Source organism: Podarcis erhardii, assembly GCF_964252035.2.
Source record: "Podarcis erhardii genome assembly, chromosome: 8".
In the NCBI taxonomy this organism is placed as follows: domain Eukaryota; kingdom Metazoa; phylum Chordata; class Lepidosauria; order Squamata; family Lacertidae; genus Podarcis; species Podarcis erhardii.
In genome coordinates, this window is record NC_138499.1 from 22,644,513 (window position 1) to 22,666,636 (window position 22,124).

General features: G+C 38.4%; 1 protein-coding gene across 24 annotated transcripts in view; it reads right to left on the reverse strand.

Annotated features, from left to right (window-relative positions):
* RIMS2 (regulating synaptic membrane exocytosis 2) overlaps nucleotides 1–22,124 on the reverse strand; it is a 370,897-nt gene that overhangs the window by 135,810 nt on the left and 212,963 nt on the right. For 19 of the 24 annotated variants that reach the window (XM_081873932.1, XM_081873943.1, XM_081873939.1 and 16 more), the window contains 3 exons: nucleotides 19,831–19,899; nucleotides 13,732–13,888; nucleotides 10,750–10,866 (listed from right to left, as the gene is read on the reverse strand). In XM_081873932.1, the coding sequence (XP_081730058.1) occupies nucleotides 10,750–10,866; nucleotides 13,732–13,888; nucleotides 19,831–19,899 (343 nt within the window). Of the gene's footprint in view, nucleotides 1–1,128; nucleotides 1,195–10,749; nucleotides 10,867–13,731; nucleotides 13,889–19,830; nucleotides 19,900–22,124 lie in introns of all 24 variants that reach the window. The other 5 variants (XM_081873920.1, XM_081873930.1, XM_081873931.1 and 2 more) reach the window with 1 other exon arrangement.

The following is a 22,124-nucleotide window of genomic DNA, read 5'->3' on the forward strand; positions in this document are numbered from 1 at the left end:
TTGTACCTGCTGCTACATCCACAAGATACAAACAGCATTACCAGTGCTAACTACCTATTTAGAGACAATAACTGCATGACCCGAGTCTGAAAGACTTCTATTCCTTTCTAAGAAGTGTTAATTACTGTCAGAGGCTGACAGTGAAAACCATATGTCAAGCTACAAAAACATGCAGTTCATGAGGCACTCTGCTTGCATCCCAGTCCCTGGAATAACAATAATTAAGAATAATAATAACAACAGCAATAACAGTAAACAACATTTATATAGTACAGTAGTTTTGAGGGCTGAAAGGACTTCACATGTACCATATTGCAATAATCCTTACAATTATTATGTAAAGGTAGGTAGCATTATTAGCCCCAAACTACAGCTGGGAGCACTGGAGCTAAGAGGCAGATGTGCATGTAAAGCTACCAACTGAGTTCATAGCTCAGATGAGGTTCCAGCTAGGTCTTTCCTGGGTCACAGCTCACCCATTTAGATAACACACTGCACCAGCTTTAATACTTGTCCTTCACGTAACATCATTTATTCTTTCAGTATGGAAATTAACCTACTTGAATGTTGTCAACACTGCCTGGGATAGTGACTTTTTGAAATGTTATATATAGGTCTAGAAACTATACACACCATACATTTTAAAGCACGTGGCTTCAGCCAAAGAATCCTAGAAACTGTAGTTTGTTAAAGGTACTGGGAACTGTAGCTCTGTGAATTATTTTGGGGGAAGCCATGTGCTTTAAAGGTATATGGGTCACATCCATAAAAGACACTTAAAATACACTTAAATATATGGTGTGGGTGTGACCCATATACCTTTTCTGGAATGATCAATGACCTGACTCTAACATTTGGAAGTTCAAAGACAAAACCTCATAAATCAACTGCTATTTCATGTATGCCAATAATGAGAAGTGGGTGTTATCAAGTAGAGTATGGTTAGGCAAACAAACAGCTGAATGTTTTCAGTCTTTAAAAATAACACCTACTAATCTTCTAAATATTTGCCTATAAAGCAATTCTGCAATATACTTCAGTGACCTGAACAGAGTGAAGTAAAAATATAGGTAAAAGCAGGGACATGCATTTATACACACAGAGGCACACACACAGGAAAACAGATACCTGGCATTTCTATGGTGGTAGTCAATGGACTGAGTGTGTTGGAACCAAGGCAGACTGACATAAGGACTGAAAGCATAGCAGAAACAAAAAATGAAAATGTAAGACAATGAAATGAAGACTGATGAACACACATCCTAAAAAGGAAACTGAAGGACAAACAACATGACAACATAGCAGCTACAAAATCATAGTCTCTAATCAGTATAATTCTATAAACATCACAAAAGCATGGGAAAAATGCATAGAATACCGAAAAACTCTGAAGGAGATGTTAATGGTATTTTTATCACCTAGAGCAACAATTTATAACTTTGCTATGCTGCACTGTGATTGTTGTTGTTTTTTAGTCGTTTAGTCATGTCCGACTCTTCGTGACCCCATGGACCAGAGCATGCCAGGCACTCCTCTATTGCCCTAGTGCAAGCATTTGACATCTGTAAACCCTAGAGATATGGGGGAGCTTAATTCTATGCACTGAGCCTCTTGGGCTTGCTGTTTGGAAGGTTGGCAGTTCAAATCCCTGTGACAGGGTGAGCTCCCGTTGCTCTGTTCCAGCTCCTGCCAACCTAGCATTTTGAAAGCACGCCAGTGCAAGTAGATAAATAGGTACCGCCACGGCAGGAATGTAAACGGCATTTCTGTGCACTCTGGCACTTATCACGGTCCTCCGTGCGCCAGTAGCGGTTTAGTCATGCTAGCCACATGACCCAGAAAACTGTCTGTAGACAAACACCGGTTCCCTCAGCCTGAAAGCGAGATGAGCGCCGCAACTCCATAGTTGCCTTTGACTGGACTTAACCATCCAGGGGTCCTTTATCTTTACCTTTTACCTAATCAGCCCACAGTTCATATAGATAGGGGGCATCAAATTCAGCAAGTTTAGGCAGGAGAAAGAGGACATTCCCAGAGTGAGGACTCAAGTTGTGATGACTGCTATGAAGTAGGTGGAAATCTACAGAACCATGCCAAATTGTCTGGAAGCAAAATTGCTCCCTGACCCTGAAAGCAGAGACCAATGACAGTCCATAGCAATGTCCATCGAGCACTATCCTATCCCTGCAAGAAGGCAAGTGTTAAAGTACAGAGAAGAGGGTGGGAGGTTAAACTGGCTGATAACCAAGTGAAGAAGAAAATATATTCTCTTATATGCTCCAGGAATGTACCTGACAGTGGGCAGTCTCCAGTCAGGTCCATTCCTGAAGCTCTGCCCCTCAGGCAGTGGCGTAGCGCGGGTTGTCAGCACCTGGGGCAAGGCAAGTAATTTGCGCCCCCTAACCCTGGATTTGCGCCCCCTAACCCTATCCCTAACCCTAACCCCCAGATGTTGTGCCCGGTGCGGCCGGCCCCCCCTGCACCCCCCACGCTACGCCACTGCCCTCAGGGAGACAGGCTGAATGCTGGTTGGCTTCCCTAGTCTCACTCATCTCTCAACCTCCTGCATGGCTGGAAGGTACACAAAGTGCTTCCCAGTCACATGGGAAATCCTGTCACCAACAGTTCCCCAAACCCCACCACATCGGGCTGTAAATGGCACTCCCTAGTAGGTGGGGCATAAGCATTGTCCTACCCTCAACCTTTCTAGAAGTAATTAAACCCAACGGTCAAGATCTGAAGTATCACAAGGAACCTTGAGGAATCCGGTATTTGCAAATTCTGATCTCAACTCATCTGCACCCTCCTGGACTAATGTCTAAATCAGTACTTAGTTAGCCATCAGATTTTACACTTCTCAAATATTCCACTGTGGTTCTAGGCTCCAAAACATATTAAAATACATGTAGAAATATGCATTAGGAAAATATGCATTTAGAAATAGGTATGTCAGGAGAAAATACATTTAGAAATGTAATTCTAAAATAAAAATCAAATATTTAATTTGTGAATTTTTTGGTGTGTATTTAAAAATATATTCACAGATTATTATGGAAATGAGATGAAAAGGATTTATGAGTGAATACATGTCCAACTGACACAGACTAGAAACAAACTGATTCACCCATTGCTACTCATATATCTAGCCCTTTTTATATTGGCTAAAAGTGACAAACAAATATTGAATGTTCTTTTCTTCATGATACGACAAATATTGTAGCAATAATGGACTGAGTATACAAGGTACCCTTTTATGGTATTTCCATTAGAAACAGTGGTGGTGGTGCAGGGGAGAGAACAAGGTGAGACAGTAACAAATAGAAAAATGCATAATTCAAGATACCCCACTATCAACCTTTCTAATGTCACCATTCATCTCTAGAGTTATAAAAACAATATTTTCATTTTATATTTAAGACAAAGTGAGATGGGAATGTTGCTAGATTCAGAATAATTTATGTGCAGATTAGGAAAGGAGACCCAGAATCAAAATACAGCTGTACATATCAGTTTAAAATATCATAACACTTTGCTTTAGCATCATTCCAGTGGCAACTATTAAGAGGAAAGCTGGTTTCAGTCTTTTTCTATTTTGGAAACACTATCACAAAACTTTTTTTCCAGTTTGGTACTGGTTTTATCAAGGTGACTTTTTATAGCAATTTCTTTCTCAAAGCATAAATTGTCATGGATCATGTCCTAGTAGCCTGTCATTTCAAAATTTCTCATTTTGGCAGATCAAAATCAGTAGCTCTCATCACAGTATGAACAGCAATGCAGCATGATTTGTTGGTCTCGGGAGATACTTAAAGCTAAAGCTTGCATAGAGATTTAAGCTCTGCCATTCTGCAGGACTTGACTTGTCTGAGTCAGGAAAATGCAACCTCAGTATATATCCTGCCTTTATCGAGATGGAGCATATCATAACGAGGACCACTATATTCAAGAAATTACACTGGGCAGTAATACAATTCTGTGTTTATGCAGGTAATTTTCCATAGATTATTGGATTTGTCAGCTCTCTCAGTGAAAACCGTTACTCAGAGGACTGATGCCTTAGCAAAGGAAAAATAATGAGTTCACTTAAGCTGAACCTGGCAGGTATGGGTGATTTTGTTCCTCTTTCCTTTCCTGATACCTTATCCCTATTATAAATAAATCAATTTGAGACTTTATCAGCAACATTCATAGCTCTCCTGATGTTATTCTGACTTGAACTTAATTTGCACCTAACTAAGCTTTTACTGAATCTGTGAATATCAGACCTAGAGACAATTCTAGAGGACACCAATACTGCAAATATGCATTGTTTGTTGTAAAGAACAGCTACTGCTACTTTTTCAGGTTCATATAAGCTAAAACACAGCAATTTGAAATTTTAACCTATATTTCTTCTCATTACAAGAGCACACCAGAAATCTTTGTAAGTTAGCATCCATTAGTATTTCTTTTCCCTGGGGATAGCTAAAAGTCAACCCCACCCTTGTTTATTCCCTTTTGGATCCATTCCTAAGGCAGGTTATAACAGCAGCAGCAACACCATCTAAATACAAGCATGGGGGGGGGGAATAGTGGGTCCCCAAATTCATGTATGACCTAAAGCTGGGTCCTGGGACTGGAAAGGATGAAGGCAATGCAGCACAATGATGCCCCCAATAGTAGAGAGAGGTGTTTGTGTTGAATTAAGCAAGCAGAGTGTTAAACTGCCTTCAGGGTGAGTAGAAGATGCAAACTAAAGTGCCATTTTAAATTGATGACATCACCATCCCCGCTCCAGGAATGTTATTTCTGAACCAGCCCAGAGTCACTGATACATTTGAGAAGGTTCAATTGTATTAGGCATGAGACATAAATAGTGAAGAAAGGTACATGAAAATTCAGAGCAACGCTATTGGAGGACCAACTGTACTAATGCTTCTTCCCAAAGAAAAGCTATTAAAATGTGTTAATTTCATTCTGATTTCATGCTTCAAATGGAGCGTGCCTCAGTTTTGTGAAATTAATACTTGGTAAATGGAAATATATTGTTTTGTAATATTCACAGAATGCCTCATAAGTTCCTGCAGAACTATATTAAACATATATGAACAGTGTCTGCGCATTTGATACACACAGTCAGTGTACCCATTTTGGAAATATCAGGATATGCAAAAAATCAGTTTGGTTAAGAAGATTATGGCAACTGTGGAGAAATTCACATGAAACTTTTCAAGCCTCTAAAAATCTTAGCTGAGAACCCAGCTGAAAATACTTTCCCCCTCCCCACATTTGGGGAAGCTAAACTGCCAAGAGTAAGAAGCAAATGTTTCTTAGTAGCAAATCTGACTTTCTGGAATAATCTTTTCCAAGTGTCAGTGGTCCCCCTTTCGGAACAAACTCCTTCAAAAATCCTATCTTTCCCAAACCTCTGGATTGACAGAGGGGGAGAATGTGCTTTGGGTTTGGTGGTGCTGTTTTGAGTTTTAATGTTCACAGTTTTCTGTTTACGAATTTGTTTCATTCTATGAAATTGGTTTAAAGCTACTTTATACAACTGTGGAATGGAAGAACATAACAGTTTTTAATAAATAACAAACTAATGTCTTGTATATTTCCATATAGAATGAGACAATATTGGATTCACGCTATACAGATTTAGTAGCTTTTGGTGTAACCTGTAATACTAAATTTGGATGCTTTAATGGGCAAGAATCCACTTTGTCAGATAAACAGCTAATCTGCTAAGTACAAGGCTTTGTGTATCTACACACACCACACATGTATAGACTGAAGAGAGATGTTATTATCAAGAGATACCTGTGGACTCATCAATGGAGGAGACAGGTGTGACCTATTACTATGTAGAATGGAATGCAAACAAGTTCTAGGGTAAAAAAAATCCAATTGAGAGAGTGTGACCTTACTGGTAATAAATTGGCACAGCAAAGTGGTGTTTGTTGTCTATTCATCTTGATTTGCCAATTCATTACCTGCAGGAATGGGTCACACTCAAGCTAAATAGACCATTTACCCTTTTCACTGGACCTTGATTGCATTTCACTCTACAGAGTAATAGGACACTCTATCCTTTATCTTCCCCCATTGTATGTGCATGTCATTCTGTTTATATCTGTATCAGAGAATATCGTTTCATGCATCTGGAAAAGTAATATTTGGACCACAACAGGTTTTGCTACAGAAAATTTGTTAGTTTGGGATGCCACAAGATCCTTCAATGGAAAGGCGGCCAATCTGCAAGGGACAGTGGCTAATTTGCAGCATGAATACCACAAGGGAAATGGAAGGGGAATAATTCTCCAGTGCTCTGCTGGCTTGGAGCTGCCCCTGGTTCATCAGACATAGCCAACCGGGGGCCAGAGGTTTATATATATACAATTAAATCTGGATATTTCTGAGCACATTTAGACTGGTTCAAAAATAATCATTTCTTATGCAGAAAATAAGACATATTTAACCCTCAAATACTTTCTGTCATGCTTTCTTCTCATATATGAGAATGTATATTAATATTGTTGACAACGATGTCTCTTTATTTCATGTAGTTTTCACCCGTTCAAAATCACTTAGTTCTTTATTCAACATGGGAGGGAAATCCTATAATCTGGAACTAAACGGAACTGTAAAAGCAGGAAACTATAAATAATTATAGCATTGACACTAAAATGAATGAGACTTACTTCTGAAAAGATATGCATCCTAATTCTCCTGCTGCCACAATGAGCTAGCAACTTAAAGGGCCAAATGTTGCTTCCCAGTGTAAGCATATAGCCACTTACCCTTTCAGCCTCAACTTCAGAACTGCAGCAAGAAGCACATGCAACTTAAAGAGGAGAAATACCCTCAGAGCTTTTGCTGCAGCCAGACTCTAGAATTAGTGCACCAATGCAACCATATACTTAGTTAAACTGCTAAATGATACAGTATTTTATTCCTTCATTTTGCACCATGTTTTTCTATCAAGAGTTCCCAAAGTGGTTACGTAATGCTACACACTACAACTGCTCAGAAACTTTCCAATAAGCTTTTACTTGATAAAGTACTGACAATGTCAATTTCCTTCCTTTATTCTGGAATCCTAGCTCTTTATACTTTAAGGCCAAAAACAGATGTGACAACAGCAAATCCTATTTGTTTAGACTCAAGTCTGCTCCATCACAGATAAATCTGTCTCAGTTTCAACAGCAAAATGAATATGCTTGCCAGGGGAGCTAAACACCTTACATCCAATTATTATTATTATTATTATTATTATTATTATTATTATTATTATTATTATTGCTGCTGCTACTTTATTTATTAATCACCTTACACTGTGAAGTCTTAAGGGAATGAACATCCGACAGACAACAAGAATAAAAATACAAAAAAATATAAATACAACATTTTAACCTCTACATACCTCAGTAAGACCATCAATTAAACAGCCAAATAAACTACACCAGGTACCAACAACCAAACAACCAAACATCTGGGAGCAGAGATATTTTAAACCTGGTATTGAAACGATGACAAAGTTGGCACCAGCTGAGACTCCTTGGGAAGAGCATTCCACAATCAGGAGCCACAACAGAAAATGTCACCTGCCTAGTAGCAACCCTCTGCACCTCTCTCAAATGAGGCATCCTTGCCTCACCCCACCCCAGCTGAGCTCAGGGGGACAGGGGGATGGGGTGACAAATTTGAGAAGGTAAACCGCTCAAATTTTGCTCTCCTTAAGGAGAGCTTTTCCATGTCTCTTTTGCACTATAAAGTGAGCCAACCCATTTTGTAGACAATTTGGACAGCACTATTTAAGCAAATGGATCCTTTGAAAACTCTTTGGTGTGGTGCACTGGTTAGAGTGCTCAATTTAGACTGGATACACCTGTCTTCAAATTCCCACTAAGCCACGAAGGTTACTGGTGTCAGCCTAAACTACCTGACATGGTTATTTCGAGGATAAAAGGTAGGGGGAGGCAAATACACCAAACTAAGCTCTTTGGAGAAAAGATAGTATAAAAAATAAACAGAGAAGCTGGCTGTTTCATCCTTCAGCTAATGCACTATTAAATGACCATAGTTTTGGAACAATAAATATCTCAATGCAGAGGATATTTGTAAATACATTTTTAATGCACACTAGAGACTTTTCAAGCTTGATAACTTTTAGGAAAATATACTGTTTTAAATTATGGTGCTTTCAGGCTCATAAAACTATTTTGAGGTAATGATGACCATGAGAGTAAGTAACAATTTTTGAAAGTTAGTTTTGGGTGTCTAATGGCAGAACAACAGTACCATATATTCCTATCAAGTGCCAGATTATTGGGACAAAATGCTCTTTTTCTGTCTCTTTCTGGTGAACTGATTTTTGTTTTGCTCTTTCTTTCAGTGTCCTTGAAGAAAAAGGAAAGGGGTTGAAAAAGTCCCTGTTGACACACTTATCAGTATGTGCAGCACTGTGGCTGCATCAGTTATAAAGAAAGTCTGATACCAGGCCTGCAAAGAATACTCAAAACTATCTGTTTAACTTTGGTATATTTTGTTCTGATGGCCCCAGAGAATAAGCAGTAGAAGAACAAATAGGCAAGCTATTATAATTTACCGGGCCAACAACAGTGGCTTAAAGAGTATGCAGTTTCTGGTTCACATAATTCTGTCAAGCATCTGCCTGAAGTCGAGTTTTTAACTCAATTGTCTGCATACTCTTTCAGCGGCATGAGTTCATCCATTAAAAGATAGCATCTTACCTAATGCCACACCATCTATAAGTGATGGCTTAAAAGAGTATTTCGGTGCTCTAGGCCACAGCTTTTTAAATTGAAAAGAACAGCAGAACGTATCAGTTCTGGAATGTGTCTCTTATTTTGGAAATTATGCCTAGAATCTGCTACCCATAGTCTGCTATTTGTTATTTTAAGAATTATGTCTGTCTGTCTCCCTCTCTCTCTCTAACACATGTCAAAAAAGCCAAAGATTTAGCCAGCTTAAATTTGCCTGGTCCAGTTTAACGTGCTGGTGAATCAGGCATTTAGCATTCTAAATTTAAGCACAATGGAGGAATTTGTGTTTAGGAAATTTAATTAAAGCTAAACAGTTCAAAAGCACAATCCACTTCAAATTATACCATTTTAAGACTGAATTACTTCAATAGAGAAAGACACCTTAACTTTACCTCAAAATCAACTGTCATGCTGTTTAAATTCTTAGTTAGGATCCAAACAATCTTTTATGTTCTACTATGTTTTTATATGCACTGTAAGCCACCCAGAGTGGCTGGAGAAACCCAGCCAGATGGACGGGGTATAAGTAATAAAATTGTTGTTGTTGTTGTTGTTATCATTACGCCTGCACTAGAACATTTGCTGCATCCCTCTTTCCACACAATATCAGGTACCTTTAATAGGGAGTACTGCGGGATTTGGTAGATCAGAATTTTTTTGGGGGGTGGGGTTGGTATTTCAACTAGAAGAAAACAACTACAGAGCTCCTGTGAATGCATAGAAGCACTTCAGGAATTTGGATAAGGAATTTTTGAATCCCTGCCAGACAAGAACTTTCTATAAAACGTTAAAACTTGCTACTAGCTGCTTCTGTCATTTATAATTAGAAATTATAGTAAATGATTCGGGCAGTCTGAAATATTACTTTTTGTTTGAAAAATAGTATCAGAAAAATTGTTAATGATATTACTCTTTTTTAAAAAAAGCAACTTTAATTTTTGTACATGTAAGATTGTGGAAGATATACTGGTATCTTGTTAGGTAAGGTGTTAAAAATACCGAAGTGCAAGTATATTATGAAACTGAGGGAGGTGAACATTTCAAATTCAGTTTTCATTAACACAAGTTAATGAGGTGAAAAATGTCCTGTCTATTTTTTAAAATGAAAGCAAAAAATGCCTCAGGTAATGTTGCAGAGTAAGCAACATAAGCCAACTACAATCTCTGCTTCACTTCTATTTCATTAAAATTCCAAGATGTCAGTAGATCTCAGGTTGCTATAGAAAAGACTTCTCAAGCAACACTGTTTAAAAGGTACTAACAAAGTGTACTTCCCCATAAAACATATCCCCACCCTCCCCCAGCTCTATATATTAATCATATGTCCAGCTAGAGCAGGCATCCCCAAACACGGCCTCCAGATGTTTTTGGGACTACAACTCCCATCATCCCTAGCTAACAGGACCAGTAGTCAGGGATGATGGGAACTGTAGTCCCAAAACATCTGGAAGGCTGAGTTTGGGGGCGCCTGAGCTAGAGGTTTCTTTGAAGTTTTCATGGAAGCAGAGTTCTGACACTGGGAGCTGGTAAAGAGTGAACACCTTTTTAAAAAGCAAAACCCATCCATTTGTGCATGGAAGGGGTGTTTGCACAACAACCAAGTGTAGCATTATAATAATCAAACTGGGAAATCCTTGGATATTTCTACTCTCTACCAATACAATAAATAAATCCAAGTTTTCATTCTATCATGTGATTATTGTCAAAGGTAAAATAAAAGGCCCATAGAATTGATTAAATTATTTGGCTAAAATGTTCTTCTTGCATGCTTTCTTCAAGCTTTCCTGACCGGTAGATGCAAACTATGGGACTATTTATATGTAATACAGAATAATAATAGCAGGAAATAGCACTAGGCAAATTTAACTATTTCACTTTTGTAAAGTGGAGGTGCTGAGGCTTAAATATCAATCTGAATTGATTCTGTTTTGTCTAAAATGTATTATGATTGTTTCCATTGTTTACTCTTTTACATCTGAATATCTACCTCTCTCTGTCTGGGGAGTTGTGGTCATCCATTATTCGATGTCTATCCATTCGGTTCATGGTATTGTAATGTGCAGGAGTAGATCGGGTCCCTCGAGACCCCTGTTCCACATTCCTACTGAAGAAACAAAACCATCAATGTCATGAAGGCGGAAATGAGCAGTTCTCTTTAAAATGAGCCCTGTTAATGAAAATGTTAGCTGTAACCTTTAACATCCTTGACTCTGACAAAATCTGTTCAAAGCGGATAGGATTGGTTGCCTATGCATACATCTTATATAAAAACTGGCATGTACTGCCTTCTCACTGAGGGGGAAAAAATTGAAGAAGAAAAAATCAGACTCAAGGTAGGGGAGAGGTGGGAAATCTGCTCCAGGAATATTTTCACCCCCTCTGTCATGATCCACAAACAATTCACTGCAATATTTAATTTTACTGCACGTCACTTAGCCAATGCCATCTAAAAACAAAATGTGAAATCTACATAATTAACATTCCATTTCAAACAAAAGTGTGCAAATTGGAAGTATTTATGCAAAATAACCATCATTTGCCAACCAAACACTTATTAAACCTGAAAACCTGGAGACTTATTAGTTATTGTCCATTTCTTGACCATGGTTAAGGCAGGAAGGGAAGGAATGCGCAATCCTGTGGCTGGCTTCTGATCGCTTAGCCATGATTAAAAGTGCCAGTGTTGCATCTGTACCAGTACTAAGTGTATTATTTTATTTGAATTATACAAAATATGATTTAGATGTTTTCCTTATGCTGGATATTTTTAAGAGGAGTACACAACACTCAGCTTTTCATATTATCTTTCTCTCCTTTAGCAATGACAGGTGATTAAATGCCTGTCAGTTTAAACAGTAACCACGGCCATCCCAAATTAAGGAAGCAATTTCTAAATACTCAGGGTACACACTGAGGAAGCATATGAAAAAAACAGCCCTGTAGGCATCCAAGACATTCGGAATAGAGATAAGGAAAAGCTAAACTAAGTCAACTAAGTCATTGAGATGTCATTGTCAGAAGGGGGAATTTCCAGGTTCACAATGGATCACAAATAAGGAACTCATGTCTGCTGCTACCTTTTGGTGTGGGAGTCTCCCACTAAAGCTCTGACCAGACTTGCTTAGCAATAACAAGGTGGTTGCATTATGTGTCCTCAGATCATGGCTGATTACTAAGAACGGCTTAAGCCTTGAGCAGAAACAGTCCTGTAAATTTGGATACTTTGTCACTTTTTCCTGATACCCCCCATAACACTAGCATCCAGTTTGCCCATGTACAGGAAAAAATAACTCATTCAGATACTGTACTTCCTAATCTAACTAAATGTGGCTGTGGAATCTATGGTCAAAGAGGCAGGGTACAGAAGTCTCTCCATATATTAACTTAGCTGCTGTATCACAGAAAGTTTTAGGGGGAAAGTTTCACACAAAATTTGGGGTGGTTTTGCTTAGAACAATGAAGATAAGTTCAGATACCCAGAAGAGACTCTTCCATCTACATCCCATAGACAAATCTCTCAGGGTTTCCCAAACTTGGGTCTCCAGCTGTTTTTCGACTTCAACTCCCATCAACCCTAGCTAGCAGGTCCAATGGTCAGTGATGATGGGAATTGTAGTCCAAAAATAGCTAGAGACACAAGTTTGGGAAACTCTGCTAATTATGTGATACCTTTTTAAGGTGGTTTGGGACCTGAATTTGATTCAAAAGAAGGGCATAAGTAAGTCTAATAAATAATTAAGACTGCACTCTAGTTTCTTGTGTCTATTAACATTTAGTGTTGCTAGTATGATCTGCGGGGAATTAAGAATAAATTCTTTAACATACAAACATTATTTTCTGTTGAATGTGACTGAATGTGATTCTGTTGAATGTGATTTTGCAAGCTTCCAGTTGCTGATATATAATTACAAGTCTCAGTAAATTATGAGTAACTGACTATTTGTATCTTTCGCTATTTTTATTGTTAGGTAGAGCGAGAGAAAAGTATCGGTTTCCATGTTATGATAGATTGATTTATACTAATAAAAAATGGTTGTGATCATGGTCCTCAATAAAGAACTTATTTTCTAGCTTGTATGTTCAATGAGCAGAAATCTTCCACCTTAACCATATCTAATATTCCATGACAGGCACAATGGATGCTAGGGTAGGTAAGGAAGTCTATCAAGATAACCAGCCACCGGTGGTTCTACAGGTTATTAATATTCCAACACAAGTTATTCTTTTCCAAATGAAATATTGCTATAAGCTTTCAAGAAAAAGTTACAATAATTTTATACATAACATAAAAAACTAGGCTTAAAAATGGATAAATAATAGAGGCTAATATCAATATGAAACTCCTAACTACACCGTTGCTCTAAGCTGGAACAGACTGTCCTAAATCTATATTTTACATCAATGAGCTGAAGATATTTACATAAACATAAGGCCTTTCTTTGCTGAACAGAATTCAAGTGGCATTTTTAATGCTAATATTGCAAAAGTCATACCATATCTAACAGTTGGGGGAAAATATTATTTCATCAGTTTCATCGGGATATGAACCCCTATAGGCAGCGTAGGATGGCAAATTAGTACAATACATAATCTGTATAAAGCTCAATAGTTACTACATCAGTTGCTAGCAAGGGTGTTTTCTTAGGAAAAAACACCACAGAGAGGTTTTGGTTTTGTTTTGCTTGGATTGCAGAGATATAAATAAAGGAGCAATCATTCTTGCTCTGAATGGAAAGAATTACACTGTATGACTAGTCATTTACAAAGATAAGTGACAAAACAAGAGGTAAATTATTAATAAGTCCATTACTATAAGCAAAAGTATGTGTTACTACAGAAAAGCAATTGAATTTTCATTTTCTCTCACCCATTATCTTGAGTTTAAAGGAATAATTTTAGTATCTACATAATTTCATGTCATATTCAAACCAACCAACAAACCCAAGCCTAAATCATTATAATAATTTACCTTTGTAGAGGAGGGACACTGGGAGACCAGGATCTTGTCCTTCCTATACTGTCTCCACGGTGAGGGGACCCTGACCGAGAGCAGTGATTGGATGACATCACTTGTTCTGGCACTGATAGTGTTGAGCTTTGAAGATCTCGCCCATTATGTCGGTAATCTGGGAGCGGGAGGGAAGGTTGAGAGAGCTGAACTAACGGTACAGGTATGGTGACATTTCACTTTTTCTGTTTTGTTAGATTTGTACAGATGGCAGAAAAATTGCACCCTGGAGAAAAGATGTCGTAATATATAACGCTGTCAAATTTTTAAAAATAATTACAGGTAGAATTTATACACCACTTTTCAAATTGCTCACAGTGCTTCACATGTGCTGCCAAAAGTAAAGACACTCATAAGGGCATAATGAAAGCCAAAGGGACATCTAGTTCAACACCCTGTTTCACACAGTGACCTACCAAGCACCTATGGGGAGCCCCGAAGCAGGACAAGGGTAATAGCACTCTCCTACTAATGTTCCCCAGTGAAAATATTCAGAGGTATGCTGCCTTTGTTCCTGGACTATCAGAAAAACCAGTAGCCATTGATATTCTTCATTAATTTCTCTAAACCATTTTAACGACATCAAAGTTAGTGGCCGTCAATACATCCTGTGGTAGAAAATAGTTTAACTATTCTTAAAGTACATAGTTTAACTATGTACTTTAAGAATAAATATTTCCCTTTGTCTGTCCTGAATCCCCCATCATTCAGGTTCATTGTATAACTCTGGATTCTAGTACTTTGAGAAAGGCAGAAAATCTTATCGCTATCCAACTTGTTTGCCCCATGGCCGTTACTTGCTCTTTTTCTAAACTAAACTAAACTAAACTAAACTAAACTAAAACTCTCTAAAATCTTTTTAGTTTTTCTTTTAGTTTTTTCTAAACTAAAAACTCTCAAAAGTTGTAAGAACTTGTTCTTGACCTTGCTTTTCCCAGCCTCCCTCCCATTCCTGCTCCTTGTGTGTCATAGCTTTTTAGTTTGTAAATCTGAGAGTGGCCACTCTGGAAGACTTTTTGGCTAAAGGGTAGGGTGTAAATGCCTTAAATAAGCAAGGAAATAAAATAACATTTCTTATAGAGGACTTGCTCCAGCCCCTTGATTCTGCACCTTTCCCAACTCCACAATATCCTTGTTGAGATGTAGCAACCTCAGTTTTACAAGTATGGTCATAATATAGACTCGTATAAAGGCATAACAATATTAGCAGTTTTATTTTTAAACCTTTTGATACGTTGCTCCCTAACTCGCCTTTTCACAGCTGCCGCTCACTGTGTTGATGTGTCAATTGTGCTATCCCCCATAATCCCGTCTCTTTCCTCATCAGTCACTGCCAGCTCAAACCCCATGTTTTGGGATTTTTTGCCCAAATATGCTTCTCTTTACACTTTCAATGAACTACATTTGCTTTTTTAATGCCTATTCACCAACTTTGCAAATATTCTTTTGGAGCTTTTCATAACCCCCTTTTGTTTTTATTACCCTGAATAATCTGGTACTGTCAGCAAATTTGGCAACCTCACTCCTCATCCCTAACTCCAGACCAAGCCCCAATTCAAATATTTGAGGGGTCCTGCTCTTTACACCATGTTCAAAGATTTTCCATAGCCTGGCATTCTTATTGGCTCTCATTTCAACTCCATGTCAAACTTTTCTTTAAAACAAACAAACAAACAAACAAACAAACAAAACCTTGTTCAGCCCACAGCTGACTTTTGTCCTGTTTTCTTGAGCCACAGTGGCTCCCAAAAATATTCCCTAATGGAATTTCTATATGCATCTCCTCCACTTTTGCCAACAACATGTGGCTTTGGTGCTTATGTTCTGTCTGAGTTTTAAAATAATTTTCTCCTTTCCTCATTCTTTATCTTTTCCGCAAGCTCCCTTTGCATATTTTGTCCCTTCCTTAGCAACCATGACTTAGGCCTACTGGTCCTATAATTTCCCTATTACACTTGCTCTTCCCCCATATAGTTCTGCAGTCCTCAGCATATTTAAACACAGTTCTTCCTGTCCCTATAATTCTGAGTGGTTTTAATCCCAACCAAACTTTCACTTTTTAAATAAAAGCTGGGCTGTTCATGAACATTGTACTGTACTGTTAAAAGTTTAATTAACTCTGCAGTTGAAATGCCACTGAACATTCCATGACATCACAGAATTACCGCTAAGATGGGTGGCAAGATGACATATTCCTAGCCCCATACATCAGCCTTTGCCAACAGAGATTGTTCCAATAAACGGTATTGTCTCACTTATTTTGAATCATTTAATTTCCTGTACATCAGTATCCACTATGACAATTAAACTAAACATTCAATAGTCAACATAAAAAATATGGGGGGGGGGGGAATTCATGGAGGTTACAGTAAAGTATGAATTCAAATTTTCATTTATCAGGTTTAAAATAAAGTGATCCCTCACTTGGAAAATACTAATTTGTGGTATGTTACAGCTAATATGCTCATAATGCATTTTCACTCGTTCCATGGGGGAGCCCATTAGCGCTGCTAACACTTAGTATCTTAATTAAAAATCTGGAAGGCTGGGGGAGGTTGAAAATATGCCCATTCAATGTGCTGATTATATTATACAGGGAGCTATTACAGAGACAAGGGAAGACAGAAAAACCATGAGACAGCCTTAAGAGAGCTTCAGCCTGTAAAAATGCAACTTAATACATCTAAGGCATAAGAATCAGCAAAATTATTTGCAGGGCAGTAACCATATCCATTACCTTTAGCAGAAGGAACAGATTTACAGCAGTCTTACTAAATTTATAGGTTCTCAGTAGCTGTTAAGAATTGATTTTGGAAACTGCCAGTCCAATGATACATTACAAACAAAAGCGCTTTAGGTGGGGGCAATTTGGAGCAGAAAAGTAGCAGGAAATACTGCTTCCCTGTTCCATATTGCCTCACTCAAGCCACTTCTCCTGCCATGGGATTGCAAACTGGAAATATAGCTTTGAAGAGTGATTTGGAGTAGAGAAGCATTAGTCAGGCAAAAAGTCAAGCACTGTCTCTCCCTGCCAAATGTAATTCTGCAAACCTGTCTCGGCCCCAAATGCTTCTGCTAAATCTGGGTACTCTAATGTGAGGTGGGTAAGGATCTGACACAGCAGTGGTGAATTAACATGGAAATAGCCCAGCAGACAAGCACTCACTTGTATAAGGCGCAATCTGGTGAAGCAATTGTTTCCTGCATAGCAAAACATCCTGAACTATATTCCAACATTTTAAAGTAGACATGGGGGGGGGAGGAAAGAAAGAAAACATTTCAAAGCTCTATTATTATCTTGTTCACCTCCTTCTTTCACGTTTAATTTATGGCACTCCAAGGAAGCACTACAGAGTCTCATCAACACATGGCCTCTGTGCATCAGCATTGGTGATCATATGCTTGAGATGGTAGACAATTTTGGTTATGGGTTCCACCATAACCAGCAACCTCTTCATCGACACTGAACTGGACAATCATATTGGCAAGGCAGCCACGATAATGGCTCGTCTCTCCAAAAGAGTATGGGAGAATGTGATGCTAACAACCAATACCAAGATGAAGGTCTACAAGGCTTACATGTTGAGCATACTGCTTTATTGAAGTGAGTCATGGACAACTTAAACCTGCCAGGAAGAACACCTCAATTCCTTCCATGTGTGCTGCGTCAAGATGATTTGCAGGACAGAGCCCCAAACAAAGATGTGCTGTCCCAATCCCACATTCCCAGCATGTTCACACTCCTGTCTCAGTGATGTCTATGCTGGCTTGGTCATATTCACAGAATGGAAGATGGCAGAATCCCCAAGGACATGCTCTATGGGGAATGATCAATGATCATGGCCAATGATCACAAATAAGGGAGCTGGAGTCTCCAACAACATTTGGAGAACACAATATTGCCTACCCTTGCCTTATGGCATGTGCCACCACTCTAGAAGTCAATCCATCACTTTTAAACCTCCCCTTTTCACATAGTATAGGCCTTTAAATCTCCCCACCCCCTAAATTACTCCCTTGAGGAATCCCAACAATAATTGGGACTATAGTGAGAAGGGGTATTTATCTCACTTCACCCCATGGCATGGTCCCCATGAAAAGTCACCCCCTTCCCAACACCCCCCCCAAAAAAACCACCCCCAAACAAATAGGACTGGGGAAAGGGAGACTGTGCCCTGCCCTATACAGGTTTTAGGTTGCAGGGAACCTTTCAGATAACCAAGGCTATAATGAGCACAGACAACACCAATGTCCAATTCCAGATGCACAGTGGTTCTAATCAGGAATGAGGCAAGCTGAGTGGCAGTCAGAGGTCAAGGTAAACAGAAGATCAAGTACAAGACACAGTGCTGTCAACAAGCTATTGTTCCAGCAGCTCTACCAGCCTTGCATGGAGGCTTCAAAGCCAGAGTTGTCAGAACCGCACCCTGGGCTCAGCTGCAGCCTCTTAGAGGTTTCTGCAAAGAGTCCTCCTCATGAGGAGGGCTGCTCCTGAATAGTCCTTTACTCACTAGGAGTCCCCTTCTGCAACAAAACATTCCTGACTGTGAGGGTGTCAGTCTGCCTCTTGAAGCTCCGCCATTCCCAGGGCTTGTTCTGTCTCTCCTTCAGATGCTGAGGTCCCTCTCTGTAGAGAGGGATTCTTGCCAGTTTCCCTTGAGAGTCCTGGCTCGTCCTCAATTGCTGTTCTGGGCTATTCCTAGGTATCTGGGGGCTCCAAATATTTTGCCAGATCATTCTTGGAGGAGGAGTCATCTGGTGAGGGCATGGCAGACTACCCACCCATCTACAGAAGGCTATTTAGATTCCAGAGGTCTAGAAGCAAGCTGAGAAATTCCAGCACAGAAAGAAGGAATAACGAGGAAACAAATGTTTGTCAGCATCTCTACAAAAAAACACTTTTATCTTCAAATTGCTCTCCTGGCACAAAGACTATTGAATTGAATGTGGTTTGCACTGACAGAATATTTCTTTATGTAATATTTGCTAAGAAATACAAACTAGATGGGTACAAACTAGATGGGTTTTTCAAACAAATAAAGTATAAAAAAATTAACACATGCCAATCAGTACTGTGTAAAATCCCTCATCCTAAACATCCTAAACTATTTCCTAGAAGAGCTCTCACCTCTAAGCTTTCATGAGTATTTTCTTCTGAGCTGTCATCTTCTGGATTGAATGTCATACACACATTTCCTCCTTATGGATGATAATACATATCAAAATATGGCACAGCTATTTGACACTAACAGGGTAAAAGCTGTCCAGTTTCCTATTTCATGACAATATGCTACTGTTAGTGAGAATGAATTGCAGATATGGTCACTGTACTACATGAACCCAATTTGAGACTGATTCTGGAACTAGCACTCTGTTTTATGACAAAAAGGAACGATGAATAGGTACTTCCCATTCTTTTAACATGATGATTTAGAGACCATTTGTGCAGTGTGCCTAGGTCCTATAAACTGATCTGCTTTAAACATGCTACTAAAATCCAGAATGGATGTAACATCTGCTTACTAAATATGCTCTAAAGGAACTGCTAACAATAAAATGTTCTTTTGCCAAATAACCATATCTCTCTATGATGTACTTAACAAAGCTCTGGGAAAAGTGAAGTAACAAAATCCCAATAGGGGATGACAGCAGTTATGATGAGCTGCCTACAACCACTGTGGATAGCATATTTAGTTTGTAGCTGTACTTGCTGTTGGGGCTCCTGCATAAGATAGCAGAGTTGTGCCTTCCTATATTTCAAAGTGTTAAACTATTTACACGCCAGAAGAGTAGAGGAGGGGGAGGGGACAGAAAAAGCAGCTTGAAGTAAAACATACCATATAATACCTACACTCCTTAGAAGGAATTAACATTTCTGCCTGTTCAACACTTCTGTTGGGATTCCAGATCCCACTGGCATGCCAAGTTACCTCATGGCATGTCTAAACAAGCAGGAAGGTTTTTAATTAAAACACAACAATGAAAGAGTAAGTCAATCAACTTATATGACAAATTATAAATATAAACTTTTTCAGTGTTAAAATCTTATAAATTTGTTACCTGACACTACTCCTATTCCATCATCGCAATCATAGTCTGAGACTTCACTATCACTTATTCGTTTGGACCCTGCCAAAAGAAAGAGAGGATCATAGGATTAATTATAGCCGTTCTATTAAATGAGTACTACATTTATTAAGGCTTGCTGATCATTGTTAACAAGGCTCAATAGCTTTCCATGTATGCTTTTGTCTCCTATAAAACAAATTATAGCTGTGAAAAGCAGAGAAAAGCAGTATTTTATATGTTAACGGAGTGATCACAATACTTACCAAAATAACTAGAGCTTCATCAGCAAAAGCTGGCCCAAAGTCTATTATTAGACATTAACAGTAGGTCACGTAAGAAAAAATTGAGACTCTGATTTAATTTTAAATATGCTTACCCACTTCTCGGTTTCTTACACAACAGCAGGCAGATATTGTTCAACAGTTTACAACCACATTTAACCTATTTGTCAACAATAAAATAATCCTATTGGACAGGAGGGGTCACTTTAGCCCTCAATGAGTATACAAATAAGATATGAAAGGACTAAATCATAGAGCTGAACAAGCTAGTAAAGATAGTCAAACTGATGATATTGAACTTGTATATTTCATATACAGTAGAGAAGTTTATCTCCCTCAGCTGTTGTGTATTTTCTAAATGTAGTGAAATTAAGCAACAGGTAGCACAGAATAAGCTCCTCTGCTTCTTCCATTTTTGCAAGGAGCAAGGGTACTGTTATTCACTGTACACTGAAACACAACATGACCTCAATAAACACGTCCTTCCACTTAAATACCTTGCCTTTGTTTTGACAGCACAACTGTTCTGTATTCAGTGTACAAATAGAGCTCAATACTTTGGGTATAACATAAAAGCTATTGGAAATGGAAAACACAAAGAACGGGCAACCAATTTTATATGATTGATATTCTGAGGCTGAATTCATGAACTGAACGTGCTGCATTTGGATTGGTATGTAACTCAGCTGATGAATTATACAACATGCTATAGGATCCACATTAAGAATAAGAAATACTTAAGCATTCATAGAGCAGAAACAAGAGCTAAAATATCTGAAGAACGAACATCCTACTTATAATTTCTCAAAGCACAAAAGGAAGACAGACTACAGAACCAGCATTCTAGTTATTTGTACTAATTTTAAAGCAACCCTTTTGTAAGCCCCTAAAAAGAAAAGAAAATTAATGGCTAGCAAAAGCAAACAAAATCAAAACAATTTGATTTTCTTCTGTGACTAAAGATAAAAGTAGTAAATGCAATATAGTCTGTCATTAACAAGACTTTTGGATTGGTTTTACCTCAAAGTTTGAGCTAGAGAACACTGACTGAAAGATCTTGGCATCAAATTAGTGGTATCAAATTACTGGTATCAGCTTGTAGAAATTGAACACTGAAATACTATGAATGGATGGTGCAATTGAGAAACCATATAAACTCAAGTCTCAGAAGTATTGTTGCTGGGCCTTATTGTTGTTCAACATTGTTAATGAGTTGCATTAACGGAGAGTTTGCACATAAAGTGTGCACATGGCACAGAGTTGGAAAAGACGACAACTATTTTTAAAAGTAGAATTAAGATCCACTAAATGTAAACGGAAAACCTAGCTGTAAAGGAAAAGGGTAAGATCCAACATAATGTTAGCACAAGCTTGAAAGTTGACATCATTGTGCAAGCAGTAGCACACCAACTTATCTCTCACTAAGAAGAAGAAGAATAGTGTTTGCACAACATGATTTGCAAGCATCAAAAACCCATTAGAATTGGCTCTTGTGCTATGCTAACAAGGTTCTGATGAACAGATTAGCTGTTGTGTGAGTGGACTGCCACAATTGTATTTTTGACATTGACAGTGCCAAATAAAAAATGAGAATAGTGATTTTTAGAAGAAAAATACTGATTAACCAGTCATGAATCAACTTTTATGCAAAGGATCTGGGCTGTTTATGAAAGAATATTGCTAAAAATTAATGATACCAGCTGCTGTACAAGATTCAACCTGTTTCATTTTTGTACTATTTGCCTTATGACAACTTATGCAGTAAGTTTTGCTTACCATGAGGATTTGTGAAGGAAGATATTCTAGGGGACAAACCCTTCTCTCTCTCACCCTTCAGTGGGCAAGAAACAAATGAAGCTGAGAAAAATAGAGAAATGCTCTGTACTCCCATCGCTTAGCAGCCTGCTCATCCCACCTTATTTCTCTTGGTAGGGTCAGCCTTTTGTTGTGGTGGTGGTGGTATTTTTAACAGGAACCATGGATGCATTACCTTTGTCAATTATG